Raw genomic sequence first — 13,352 nt, 5'->3', positions numbered from 1 at the left:
CCTCAGTTCAAGCGTTTTGTCAGAGGGGCCAGATAAAAGAAGAACTTTAGTAGTGGGATTTATTTTTACGCTAATTTCAAGCTAATTTTTACTATAAACTGCAATACTTTGTAATGCTTGAAATGTTGAAACTACAAATGGAAACAAAATGGCTCAAACTCGAGCAGTGAGCTCTAACTTATTTTTATAAATTAGTCTTCTAAACACATATGTATGTCACGTGACATTTGCAACAGAGGCACAATTAATCCAACCTTGATGCTGCTATTTGTGAATCACGTGGCGTGTGTACTATGATCTGTTGGTAAACAAAGGCAATGCATATTGATATAGGTACTGGAGCACAGATATTAGATATGTAGGTAGCTATGATGTTTGTTTATGTTTATGTAAGTCTGGAAGAGTATGCAGCAAGACCTCATTCAACAACAGAGTCAGGGTTATGTATACCAGATTATATGAAGTAAGTATAAAGGAACAGGTAATGTTGAGTGTTATGAACTTAAATGGAGATTGGATTACTTTTTTATCTGAGCAATGCTGCACCAAAAGTGCATCCCGTGGCACAGCATACTTTCAACCTTGCCATATGCTACTTCAAGTTATAGTAGTAATGTATTTTGTATTATTGTATTATATTGTAGTATTATTGTAGTATGTATTATGTTATGTATGCTGATCAGTGCAAAGTGCAGGCACATGTAGCACATATTGCTATAAGCCATCAGGCAGCATATTGGTCAACAACAACAATCCATGTGATTGTGTGACCATTCATGTGGCCAAGCGCCACTAGGGGCATGCACTAGACAGGAATCCGACCAGGAGCAACTCCTTAAGGGTTAGCAGCTCAATAATGCTGATAAAGATTATGAACAAGGCAAGCCACCCAGTCTCCTGGTTAAAATGTTTAAAATGGCCTTTCTGCCAGGCACTGGTGCATATTTCAGCACCCATGTATGCATTCCATTCTCACATTCATTCCACGTGCAGCCACGCAGCTCCAATAGCACTCTGGCAGAGCTGGCAGCTGCACGCCTGGGTGGCTCATATAAGATCAAGGTGATCATTTACTATCAGAGAACCAATTAAGAAGAGCTCCAGTAAAGGGTCAGATATCTCTGCCAATGCACGCCCCAATATCCAGTGCGCATTTTGTGCAACTGACACAATATGCCATTTGGGTAGCAAGATCAGCACCTGCATTGTTGTGTTTGCACCATAATGAATTACATAATGAGTTAATTGTGGCACATTGTATAATGTGTATATGTGTGCATGGTATTATTTTAAGATGGTGTGCGGAAGGTTGAAAGTATGCCAACCAACACTCCAGTCTATGCCGCAAACATTGCTCAGATGCTGCATAATGCCAGGTTGCTACTCACACTGATCTTGTGCTTAGTTCCCCTTCTTCGTCTGCCGGTTAGACCGGGTAGAGGGCACCACATACTCTTCCAGGTTGGTTGTCTTGCTAGCTACAAATCCTTTAGGGATGTCTGTGAGTGTCTGGGAGCGCATGAAGTTGCTGCCCTGGTTACTTTGTTGTGTGGTTTTGTTGGCTGCCTTTTGAAGAGTTGCTTTCACTTCTCTCTCTGACAGCCATGGCTGGATGCGGGTGTAGCGCTTTTCAGCTGAGTCTCTAGCCATGATGTTTCCATTTCTAGTATAGTAGTTGAGCACCTCCTTACGCTTTCTCATTTCCTCCAGCATTGTAATCATTTTGGCTCTTTTCTCAGTTAAGTTTTCATGCACAGTGATTTTTTCTCCTGGCTGGCCCCCCTGATCAAATTTTGACTGGTAGACTGCCTCCCTGTCATCATGGTCCTGGAACTTCACAACTACTCGTTTTTTGTTGCGAAGGCGGTGGCATGCTACTATTTCTCCCTTCATGTCTACTTTGAGTTTTTCCTTGATGATTTTCTTGACAGTCTCTCTAGTCTCACTAGGAGTTTCCCCCTCTTCACCCTCAGGGAAAGCCCCACCCAGAATCAGAGAGGTCTTTCGGTTATACTGCTCAACCTCGTCTAGGTTTCTATCCACCTTTGTTATCTCCTCCCACAGCTTTTTGTTTTCCGTTTTCAAGTTTTCAATCACCTCACTGCTCTTTTTTTGTTCTTTTTTTACTTTTTCTAACTCATCCCTCAAAACCGAAGTCTCCTTCTCCACCGCCTCCATCACCAGCTTTTTTATCATCTCACTATCCATCACTGGGCCTCCCCGTGATACTCAAACTAAAGGATTGAGAAACTGAAAAAACTGAAACTGTTCAATGCACAATCTAGTGTCCTAGCCTTAAGTTATAGATCAAATATAATGGTCCTAACGGTCCTAAATTTACTTGAAGTGAACAAAAATCAGTAAGTACTCCCTTCGCAGTGCGCCAATATCGTCGTCAGAACACCTCTCGCTGGACCCGTCCGCTCGCAAGCGCGTCAGGAGACCGAATGAATATCATGTGGTACCGAATGTGGTATTGGAAGTAGTGATTTAGTCTCCCGCTGCTTTCAGCCTTCCGCTGCTTTCAGCGGGGACATCTTTTGCCCTGTTTTTTTTTTCTTCTAACTAACCAGACTTCCTCTTACCGACTGGCTGCTTATTCTGAGTTGTTTTCCGTTTCTTAGCAGGGAGTGCCGCGACTTTGCCATTTTATGTTTTCTCTGGTGGTAAAGTAAGGTTCTGTGAGTCGCTGGGCTGAGGGAGGGGGCACTCCTGGTCACCTATTAATGGGTGGCGGTGTAGTTAGAAAAAAAAAAATATTCGGCCATTGCAGTTTATCACTTTTGCAAACCAGTTCAATGTCGATAACGTAATAGACACAGCTCTTCCTGATTGCTTACACTAGTAAAATTCCCCCATCTTCTAGTCCCAGCCCGAGATGTCCCGATTTAACACACAGAACTTCTGCGGATGGTCCCAAAAACAGCTGTGAACCACCCCCGCAACCTACTGTTTTGACGGAGCATGACAAAGTGAGGGACTGTAGTTAACAGAAATATTACTGCCAAGACCCCTTGAAAGTGAAAAAAGCGAATCGACCATCTTTTTCAGGTTTCGCATCCTTACTTTGCAATCTGCATTCTCATCCCACGCAAACTAGGCAGCTGTCAGGAAGCAAAATTAAATTAAGTGGAAGCCGCATGGCTACGACGATGTTCAAGGGACTCGGATATTATGCTGCAAGTGCATAGCAGTGCTCCGATTTCATGGGTTCTGTCTCGTTACATCCGCCAAAAGATCCTGGAAACTCTGCATCATCAAGCTAGAAAAGACCGTCGTTTGTTGTCCTTTATTCATCCTCCCCATCCTCCTCTCCGCCGCTCTCTTCCCCACTGGAGTAGTCCGACACATCCGACAGACCGTCATCCAGACCCTGCCTCACGTCCTCGATCCTCTGCCGCATGTCCCTGATGAAGTTGTTGGGATCACTGTCTGGATTGCTCCTCTCTTTGGCCATACACCTCTTCAGGCTTCTCCTTTTCCGCTCCGGGAGGCCCTTCAGCTCCTTCTCCAGCTCGGCTTCCTCTTTCATTTGCTCCTGTGGTGTGAGAATGGTTTTCGGTATTACCGTCTTGGATTCTCCGCACTTCTCGCAGACTTGTAGTGATGATGCACAGTTTCTACAGATGGTTCTGTACGCCTGTGTGATAGTCTTTTGGTGGCATTTGGTGCACGTTTTGGGAGCTGTCAGAGGCTTGTACTTCTTGTACTTGATTTTCCAGTCGATTATGTCTTTACACCTTTGGCAAACACCATGCACCTCCATGTTGTTCAGGAGCTTGGTTCGTCTGGAAGTATCATGCATGCTGTTGTTGAACTTGGTTACATTTTTATGCTTCTGAGCCCTGGTTCGGTTCGCATTTCCTTTCTGAGAGCTCATTTTGACACTTCAAGCGGACTGCTAATGAATGGATGTTATCTGAAAGATAAAGATCTGTTAAAATCAGGGGAAAAGTGCCTTAATAATGCTAATGGTGTATTGTGCTCACAGTATGGACCTAGTGCGACAAATCAAAATTCATAACTATTTGCTGGCATAACAAAAATTGCACTGACAAATGGCCCTGTTCATAAATATGACTCAAAGAAATAACACAAATACAATGTTTAATGTTTGTGCTGATACATATTTTATCACTTAATGCTGATGGACAGTTTAGGAGATACACATGACAATCACCTCAGAATCTGGCCATAGCTGGGGGTAAAGCACCTTACCAAATGAGCTACAGGATGGATAGTAGAGACAGCAATCATTTCTATGATGTTTAACCCTTTCTCTCTGATTGTACTATTTATATTCCACCAGCATTTATATCTAAAAATATAACTTAAAGGGACCCTCCCACCTTCAAAAAAGTTAATGAATTGGCATGAAAGTGATGTCGCTTGGTTCAGAAAGAGCAAAAATGAATATCTACCAAATTTCATCGAAAAATATTCACCGGTTTTCAAGATATTAGACTTTTACTTTTGTTTACTTTTTGGGATCTCCGCTGTTCCTAGCGACTTTATTTGAAAGTGCGGCATTTGTTGCGCGCAAAGCAGCATATACCACCGCGTGCTGCCAAACGTTTTAGTAAAAGATTTAAAAATCGTTAGATCTCCGCTGACGTCACAAATTCTAAGGGGGCATACCAATGCATTAGCCCCTTAGAATCCGAAAACTGCAAGTTTGAAATTCCATATCTCCGAATTAAAGCATTTTTCGATGTTGTGAATGCCCAAACCGGTATTTTCAGGCCATGGCCACCAATTTGGCTATCTCAACTCAAAACTAATGTTAAGGTGGGAGGGTCCCTTTAATAGTGGACTGTATATTGAATAAGGAAAATTTGTATCCAAGTTGCAATCTTCACAGAACACGTGAAGACAGTATAATTCAGATCAAAATTAAGTTATGTTTCCAGATTTAGCTGAGGAACTTAAGAAAAATGCAATAAAAATACTGACCTAACCAGTGATCCAAAAGCAAACACAAGACTTCAATTCATCCTGGAAGCTTTAGTAGGTAGCTACTTTGTGGATGATACATTGAGTACAAAAAAATTGTGTGTTGAGTGCTTTCCTTTGTTCACCGCAAAAGAAAGACTGGTTAACAATTAAGGATCCATGTAAAAGACAGGAATGATATATGACTGACTCAAACTGATGCAAACATCCCACTAAAACCACATTCCCCTTTTCATTTAATTGAATGGGAGCTGTATATTCAACATTGCTATCTCAGCAAAACCAGAAACTTTTTGAATGTTACAGCAATATTGTCATTCATTCCTAAGTGCCAAAGTCAAGTTTCATTTTAGCTAAATCAACATCATACTTACTTCACGGACACAACATCAATCAGATTCAGGCCATGCCAAGACAGTGTCCCAAAAATTGTCAATTTGGGTGGAAAATGACATCCAAATAAAATTCATTTTCCACTCTCACCATCAATTTTGAGGAGCAATTTTTCCACTCCCAACCAAGAAAGGTTTGTTTTTTTTTTCTAGAAAAAGCAGTTGTGTGTGTGCTCGGCTTGAACTCATACATTCTATACTTTGTAGTAAAACATGCCATTGGTCTGTTTCCACTCTGTGGATCTGAATAACCAGCCCTTTTATACTCTCCCCCCTTTTAAGGGTTCATTTTCTCCTCTGACACCCCAGCTAGGAATCAATTTTGGGACACTGTGCCAAGAAGGTGGCAGTGGCTGAACAGTGAACAGTGAACATTGAGCCCAAGCTACACTACCTAAACACAATCCTCCAGGAAACTACAAACCAATGTGTCCTGCATAATGCATTTTGCCAGGCTTTGAGTGAATCCCTACACAGATCAAGTTCAGAGGCCAGTTTTACCAACAGAACAATTGCCGCCTGCCAGAATTTTTTGCATAAAGACCGCTCCACATACAGCGCGAAAACGCGCTGGGCGCGTAAGACTCGCTGGGCGCGTAAGAGGATAGGATTTACCAAAGGTATGTGAAGCGGTCTTTAGGCAAACAATTTTGGCAGGTAGCTTTTTCTGTTGGTAAAACTGGTCTCTGCAGAAAGGAAATACACTGGGTCGGCTATGCTGGCCTACACAGCAGGTTACACACAATCAGTCGAGGAAATCATGTATGCTCAGTCCAGGAAATGCTTGATAGGTACCTAGGTCAAGGTAGTCAATTGCAAGGATTAGATAGATAGATAGGTAGGTTTGCATTCCAGACCAACATTGAGATGAATGAGAATGAAAGAATGAAAGGATTGTCCAAACTGATTCAGGGTTCTGATTTTTGCTGCATCTGCATGTTAAGCCAAGATGAAAGTTGTTCGTGCACTTAGTCTGAGAGCCCAATGAAATCAACATGGCTAATTATCAGGTGACCAAAATCTTTTTTACTCTTTTTACTTACATGCACTGTGCTTTTTCACGAGGTAAATATCGGTAAATATCACCAATGCCAAAACATACCCAACTGAGCGTTGGTGTGTTCACTTCATGAAGTAGGCACATGCTAGCGGACAATGATGAGTTTCTCAAAACAATTGATTGAAAGAATGTTGGCCTATCTATTTTTCAGATTGGCATTTTTATGATAGCTCACAAAAACAAAGCTATCATTTTTCCAAAGCTACGTTGAAAATGATGAATTTGTCAAATACAGAGAATGCCGATGAGTTGACAGCATGGAAAAGACTTTTGAATAGAACACCAACAGTCACATTGGAAAGCGTCTTTTATGCGCAGTTATTGACCCAATATGGCAGCTCATTTGGAAGCTTTTGATGAAGTCATTCCTTTCTTTATTCCTTTGTGATGCCCATTCTGCCCATTGGTTTGGTACTCTCTCTGGACGAATATTCGAAAATCGAATCAGTGAAAGCATTTTTGTTTAGGAGCTCCAGCCTGCAGCCAATGACAGCTGCAGGCTGCACCCGCCATTGGCTGCAGCCTGTGATGAGCCAATGGCCATGAGCCAATGACGGCTGCAGGCTGCAGCAGCCAGTCCAGTGGAGCGGCTGAGGTGAAGGGGCGGGGCAATCGTCAAAACCAGGGGCCAGGGCTGCGGAGTCGATGTACCTATTTTCGGGGGCTCCGACTCCGACTCCAAATCCAGCTTCCCAAAATCAACTCCGACTCAGACCGAACTCCGACTCCCGACCCCGACTCCGACTCCGCAGCCCTGGCACTTGGTAGGTCTACGGAGTCGAATCGATGAATGTTTCGGTCTTCGGACCGATACAACTCCCACTTCGACCCCGACTTCCAAAATTAACTCCGATTGGCGACTCCGGTCAAAACTGTCGACTCCGACCGATTTCGACTCCGACTCAGCAGCCCTGGTCGGAACTCGTGGCCAGATATTCGATTATGCTATGCCCGATCGCAGCTGTTGGAAATCGGGCCTTTTAAACCGGTAAACCTCATGGTTATATCACACGTGGTAGCGGTCGTGGATATGGTCATCGAATAACCCATCAGCGGTATTCCGTCCCTGGCCTACCAAATGCTTAGAACACCTGGTGACCCTCACCTTGTCGGGCTTCGTGTCTCAAACGAGCATCGTTCGTTCTCTGCGTTTTGGACGGCCACGAGAGCATGTTGACATTGTTTGGCATAGCTTTTTTAATTCAAGGTACGCTTTTTTTCGGCTACTAGTCGTTTATTGTTTCAAGCTTTTCCAACTAGACATCTTTATTCAAGGAACGTTTTTTTCGGTTACTACCGTATGTACCTTGAATTAAGATGTCTAGTCGGAAAAGCTTGAAATCATATTTTTGAATTCAGTTCATGGACATGGGCGCAGGAACGGGGAACCCGGGAGGGGGCAATGGAAGGGGACCCCCCCTTTTTTCGGAAACGTCGTGTCGCGCCTCCGGTCTCTATGCTTTTTTACCTATTTAGATGGATTTTCTCCAGGAAACCAGCCCAAGGGCGGCGCCACCGTGGGGGCAGTGGGGGCAGACTGCCCCCACTGGCAGGAGGCCGTGGGGGCAAGACTATGTTTTTGCCCCCACAAAATTTGGCTGATGTATGGGAACAGAAGACCGGTGCAACATTCATTATAGGCGGTTATAATAGTACGCCTGTTTTTGACGGTCCTCGTATCAAGTGCGTCAGCAGAACGTTCGTTCTCGGACCGTCTGTCGCATATCTCGTACTCCCACTCATTCTCCTACTCATTTTCATTCACCAAAAGGCTGCCCTAGAGCTTAATCTCGAGGAGGTTGAGAAGCAGTTTATCAAAAGTCGGCCAGAGAAGAGATCACCCTCTTTTGGGAACCCTTAGACTGAGACTGAGCTCAGAGAGGTATGACAAAATGTGATAGGTATGTATATCCCGGGTTATCTGGAATTGTATGTGGGTCGCCCTAATGGAGCTTATTCTCGTACCTATATCAATCGTATGTGAGAGAATCGCACATATATACGTACTACGGGGAAAATGAGAAATAGGTACTGACTATAGTTTTGAGGAACACACCATTTTACATCTCAACGAACAACATAACGTTTTCAGTAGTTTTCACAGGTTTGTGTCTCGCAATCTAGTTTTATAGTTTTATTTCGGCCGGGCGGCCCGGGGGTAATCCTAACCACCGCAGCCCGGGGTAGCCCCCCCCCCTGTTTAACTCCGTTAATAAGGCAGCTACTGAAACAAAAATGGTACCAAACGAAAAGTATCTATGAGAAGATTCTAAAGCACCGAAACTTTTTGACCTCAGGTCAGTTTTCAAGGTCAGAATTCAAGGTCAAAGGCAAAAACCGGCATTAATGTAGTGGTCTCAAAGTACGTGTTCCAGAGGACGGCATGGTGCATAAAATCGGCTAAAAGGGATGTTGAACAAAAGAAGAGAATCCGTGGATTCCGATGATGTGCATAACATTCAACTTCAAGGTCACGATCATGCTCAAAATTGACCACAAACTTTGCACTTTTTCTTATATCTTGTATACTAAATTCCGAGATGTTTTGATATGTTTTCAAGCTTAGCGGACCCCTATTTGTGCTTAAGCTTACGATACAAGACTGCTACGAGGTCAAAGTCACAAGAGAGTATCCTTGCTAGAGGCTATTTCACTATTCAAGTCAGGCATAATAATTAAAACATGTTTTGCCATACTGAGGCTCTAAATGAATGCTTACAGCAAAATGGATGCCAGAGGCCAAGAATCGTGATCCGCGGCTACGAAATCATCACAAATGACCTTCCATGTGTAAAAAATCAACCAAATGTCATTCGAGGTCACATGAGGTCAACATAAAACTTGACCTTTTCCAAACAATATATATGTCATTCGACGCGTCTCGACAAGACTAATGCGAAGGTACCACTGCCGTAGCTCCAGAACCATTTTTGTTGAAGTTATTTGCGAAAAAAAGAAACTAAAGCCCCAGCTCGGGGTCGTTGCCCTGACCTCTGACCTCAGGTCACCAAAGTTACTTAAGTATTTTTTCTGGGTCAAATGCTACACAACCGTGCTCGTAATTTGTCTTTATCTCTAAAACTCAATTTTTGGCAGCTGGTTGAAGTTCACGTCCGTGACGACGAAGTTTGCCGTGCAGGAGTCTAGAAAAATCGGCTCTGAGACATTATCAAGGAGGCTAGGTCCAAATTTTTTGCTTCAAAAGATGTCAAACTAATGGGGGATAAGGTACAGCAAGCTTCGTCTTTCTATCCCTAAGCGTTCGTGAGGTATCGCAAATATTCGCCAGGGGAGGCGAAAAATGCCCCCCCCCCTTTCCGGGCCCGCGAGGGTTAATGGTTAAACTCAATACGCCTATGCATGAAACCTAAAACCAAAATAATTTTGAATGACAACATCTAGGGACAATGTGCTCATGGATTTTGCAGATCGGCGTTATCAGACAACAGTCGGGTCAGTCTCAAGCTTGCCCCCACTGGCGAAAATTCGTGGCGCCGCCACTGAACCAGCCGTCAAAGTCAACCGAGCGTTTAAGTTTATGCAATATTTGTAAAAAAGAAGAAAGAAAAAATTAGACGAAGGAAAGATGTAAGAAGGGATGGGAAAAAGATCTCCTCCACGGGAACTCAACTACCTATTTGTGTTGTTTTTCTCATCATCCAAAGTTAGGACACAAACTTCAACTGCAACCAAAATATGTCACTTGTCAGAAGCATGACTATGCATAGTGGGAACCCTACTTGGAAACCGCACTTACATACATAGGGATGGGTGTGCACACCCCCACGTTGTGCTGTGCCATATGCAGCGGGTTGACCTTCGGAGACGGCTGTGTAAATGCAGGACATTACGCCACGTCTCTGTCGGCGCTATTGATTGGTATTCTCCGAGCTGGGTACAAGCGCTGACTCCAACCGCCACTCGGGCGGCCGGCGGCCGTCTGTGGTCAGGTCAGCTGTTTGAACGGGGCACCTCCGGATGTGGAGATCTGCAGCCAATGCCAGTCACGGGGCGGGTGTCAACATGGGGCAGATGTGACCCTCGGTGCGTTCGTATAAAGGCCGAGAGGACGGTTTGAACTGCCAGTACGACATCTGAAGGAGACTCAGGATAATGCAGCTGGTGAGTGACGGAGCTCGATGACGGGAGCGTTGCCGGAAGCAGTCAGTTGGGGTTTGGGAATATGGAATACTGAATGTCATATACGGTTTATGTAACAAGTCGCTAGTAATCGCTCATTTCGAGCTAGCCTCTAGCCTGGTTAATGTAAGTAATACATATGGTTTGGTCAAGACTCTTCCTTGGATGACCCATTTATATGACAATTTTTTTTTTACGATGAGCCGATTCCTTTGGATAAAGCTTGCATGTTAACCAGCGGCCGATCTGATGTCCCTCTGCCTCCGTTACAGCTACTATTGGTTGGGTGTCTAGCCGCGGCGGTCACCGCCCGACCCCAGGCCCTGGACTCCACTCTGGAGGACGCCGGTATCCTCCGCATGGAGTCCTCCCAGGCGGAGGACGGCTCGTTCCAGTACGCGTTCGAGACGGCCGACCGGATCAGACAGGAGGTCTCCGGCCAGCTGAGGCAGATCGGTGAGGAGTTCGGCATCGTCATGCAGGGCAGCTACTCGTACGTGACGCTGGACAGGGCGGGCAGAGAGGTGCCGATCGAGGTGCGATGGGTGGCCGACGAGAACGGCTACCGGGCCGAGAGTGACGTGCTCCCGCAGCCGCCGTCTGCCGCCGTCAGAAGTGAACCGCTGGGAGGCAGCCGGCCCGGGCGGGGCGCGGCGCGACGACGGACACCGGCGCTCCGTCTGGGAGAGAATGGAGCTGGACAGAGGCCGATCTCCCGTCTAGGAGAGAATGGAGCTGGACAGAGGCAGGAGGTCTCCCGTCTGGGAGAGAATGGAGCTGGACAGAGGCAGGAGATCTCCCGTCTGGGAGAGAATGGAGCTGGACAGAGGCAGGAGATCTCCCGTCTGGGAGAGAATGGAGCTGGACAGAGGCAGATCTCTCGTCTGGGAGAGAACGGAGCTGGACAGAGGCAGGATATCTCCCGTCTGGGAGAGAATGGAGCTGGACAGAGGCAGATCTCCCGTCTGGGAGAGAATGGAGCTGGACAGAGGCAGGAGATCTCTCGTCTGGGAGAGAATGGAGCTGGACAGAGGCAGGAGATCTCTCGTCTGGGAGAGAATGGAGCTGGACAGAGGCAGGAGATCTCTCGTCTGGGAGAGAATGGAGCTGGACAAAGGCAGGAGATCTCTCGTCTGGGAGAGAATGGAGCTGGACAGAGGCAGGAGATCTCCCGTCTAGGAGAGAATGGAGCTGGACAGAGGCAGGAGATCTCCCGTCTAGGAGAGAATGGAGCTGGACAGAGGCAGGAGATCTCTCGTCTGGGAGAGAACGGAGCTGGACAGAGGCAGGAGATCTCTCGTCTGGGAGAGAATGGAGCTGGACAGAGGCAGGAGATCTCTCGTCTGGGAGAGAATGGAGCTGGACAGAGGCAGGAGATCTCTCGTCTGGGAGAGAATGGAGCTGGACAGAGGCAGGAGATCTCTCGTCTGGGAGAGAATGGAGCTGGACAGAGGCAGGAGCTCTCTCGTCTGGGAGAGAACGGAGCCGGACAGAGGCAGGAGATCTCCCGTCCTGGACAGAACGGAGCTGGACAGAGGCAGGAGATCTCCCGTCTAGGAGAGAATGGAGCTGGACAGAGACAGGAGATCTCCCGTCTGGGAGAGAATGGAGCTGGACAGAGGCAGGAGATCTCTCGTCTGGGAGAGAATGGAGCTGGACAAAGGCAGGAGATCTCTCGTCTGGGAGAGAATGGAGCTGGACAGAGGCAGGAGACCTCTCGTGTGGGAGAGAATGGAGCTGGACAGAGGCAGGATATCTCCCGTCTAGGAGAGAATGGAGCTGGACAGAGGCAGGATATCTCCCGTCTAGGAGAGAATGGAGCTGGACAGAGGCAGGAGATCTCTCGTCTGGAAGAGAATGGGGCTGGACAGAGGCAGGAGATCTCTCGTCTGGGAGAGAATGGAGCTGGACAGAGGCAGGAGATCTCTCGTCTGGGAGAGAATGGAGCTGGACAGAGGCAGGAGATCTCTCGTCTGGGAGAGAATGGAGCTGGACAGAGGCAGGAGATCTCCCGTCTGGGAGAGAATGGAGCTGGACAGAGGCAGGAGATCTCTCGTCTGGGAGAGAATGGAGCCGGACAGAGGCAGGAGATCTCCCGTCCTGGACAGAACGGAGCTGGACAGAGGCAGGAGATCTCTCGTCTGGGAGAGAATGGAGCTGGACAGAGGCAGGAGATTTCCCGTCTAGGAGAGAATGGAGGTGGACAGAGGCAAGAGATCTCTCGTCTGGGAGAGAATGGAGCTGGACAGAGGCAATAGATAGCTCGTTAGGTAGCTCGTTTGGGAGATTGCAAAACTAAACAATAAAGCTTCAAGAAGAATTGGTGTAATAATTTCAGCTTGTTATATACATGGTTGTAGGTACTTAAGTTGACATCACCTGCCCACTGAATGTCCCTTGCAATGTGAACTCCCGGTGCCTTTTTGTTCGCAAATTGCATCGCCTAATTCCATTAATGATCAATTTCGTACGGGACATTGCCATTTGTGCGACGTGCGACACATGTCCGTCGTTGGTATGTACTCGTGTACCTATGTAAAATATACAAAAGCGATACTGTTATATATTGTCTTTGAGTATAGGAGGTCAGCTATTGTCAACATAAGGTAAACCCGTACCCATAGAACCTCTACTCCAGTGAACGATGCATGAATGCTGGTGTTACCGTTTACTCTCAGTTCCTTCAGCAGGGCCGCCAGTGGAGGCAAATACGCCATGCGTCATGTTTTCCATTGATACTCGATACCTAAAAAAAAATATTATTTCGGCACTTGTAAATATCATACTTTTGCTATCGTGTTAAAACG

General features: G+C 46.2%; 2 protein-coding genes across 4 annotated transcripts; one reads left to right on the top strand and one right to left on the bottom strand.

Annotated features, from left to right (window-relative positions):
- Nucleotides 1-247: 247 nt before the first annotated feature.
- Nucleotides 248-13,105, top strand: LOC122373969 (hornerin-like). Of its 2 annotated transcripts, none has more exons than XM_043352436.1 (3): nt 248-463; nt 10,818-12,334; nt 12,419-13,105. In XM_043352436.1, the coding sequence occupies exons 1-3, from the start codon at nt 443-445 to the stop codon at nt 12,801-12,803; spliced, it is 1,923 nt and encodes a 640-aa protein (XP_043208371.1). In that variant the 5' UTR covers nt 248-442; the 3' UTR covers nt 12,804-13,105. The 2 variants fall into 2 exon arrangements, with proteins under 2 accessions (XP_043208371.1, XP_043208372.1); XM_043352437.1 differs by lacking the exon at nt 248-463 and adding an exon at nt 10,044-10,527.
- On the bottom strand, nt 3,275-6,475 carry LOC122373970 (uncharacterized protein C9orf85 homolog). 2 transcript variants are annotated; one of them, XM_043352438.1, is made up of 2 exons: nt 6,389-6,475; nt 3,275-3,919 (listed from the first exon to the last, which is right to left on the bottom strand). In XM_043352438.1, exon 2 carries the CDS (start codon nt 3,878-3,880, stop codon nt 3,290-3,292), a length of 591 nt encoding a protein of 196 aa, XP_043208373.1. In that variant the 5' UTR covers nt 3,881-3,919; nt 6,389-6,475; the 3' UTR covers nt 3,275-3,289. The 2 variants fall into 2 exon arrangements, with proteins under 2 accessions (XP_043208373.1, XP_043208374.1); XM_043352439.1 differs by having other exon boundaries at nt 3,275-3,898; nt 6,389-6,409.
- Nucleotides 13,106-13,352: the final 247 nt, after the last annotated feature.

This window comes from Amphibalanus amphitrite, unplaced genomic scaffold (assembly GCF_019059575.1).
Source record: "Amphibalanus amphitrite isolate SeventyFive unplaced genomic scaffold, NRLGWU_Aamphi_draft 001580F_arrow, whole genome shotgun sequence".
Lineage (NCBI taxonomy): Eukaryota > Metazoa > Arthropoda > Thecostraca > Balanomorpha > Balanidae > Amphibalanus > Amphibalanus amphitrite.
The sequence above is the reverse complement of the archived record's forward strand: the minus strand, read 5'-3'. Positions and strand labels throughout refer to the sequence as shown.

Excerpts from the sequence above, each read along its gene's own strand:
- LOC122373970 (XM_043352438.1), bottom strand. The coding sequence starts at position 3,880 with ATGAGCTCTCAGAAAGGAAATGCGAACCGAACCAGGGCTCAGAAGCAT.
- LOC122373969 (XM_043352436.1), top strand. The coding sequence starts at position 443 with ATGTATACCAGATTATATGAA. Across the intron at positions 464-10,817 it reads TGTATACCAGATTATATGAA|CTACTATTGGTTGGGTGTCT; the intron begins GTAAGTATAAAG and ends CCTCCGTTACAG. Across the intron at positions 12,335-12,418 it reads GAGAATGGAGCTGGACAGAG|GCAGGAGATCTCTCGTCTGG; the intron begins GCAGGATATCTC and ends GGCTGGACAGAG.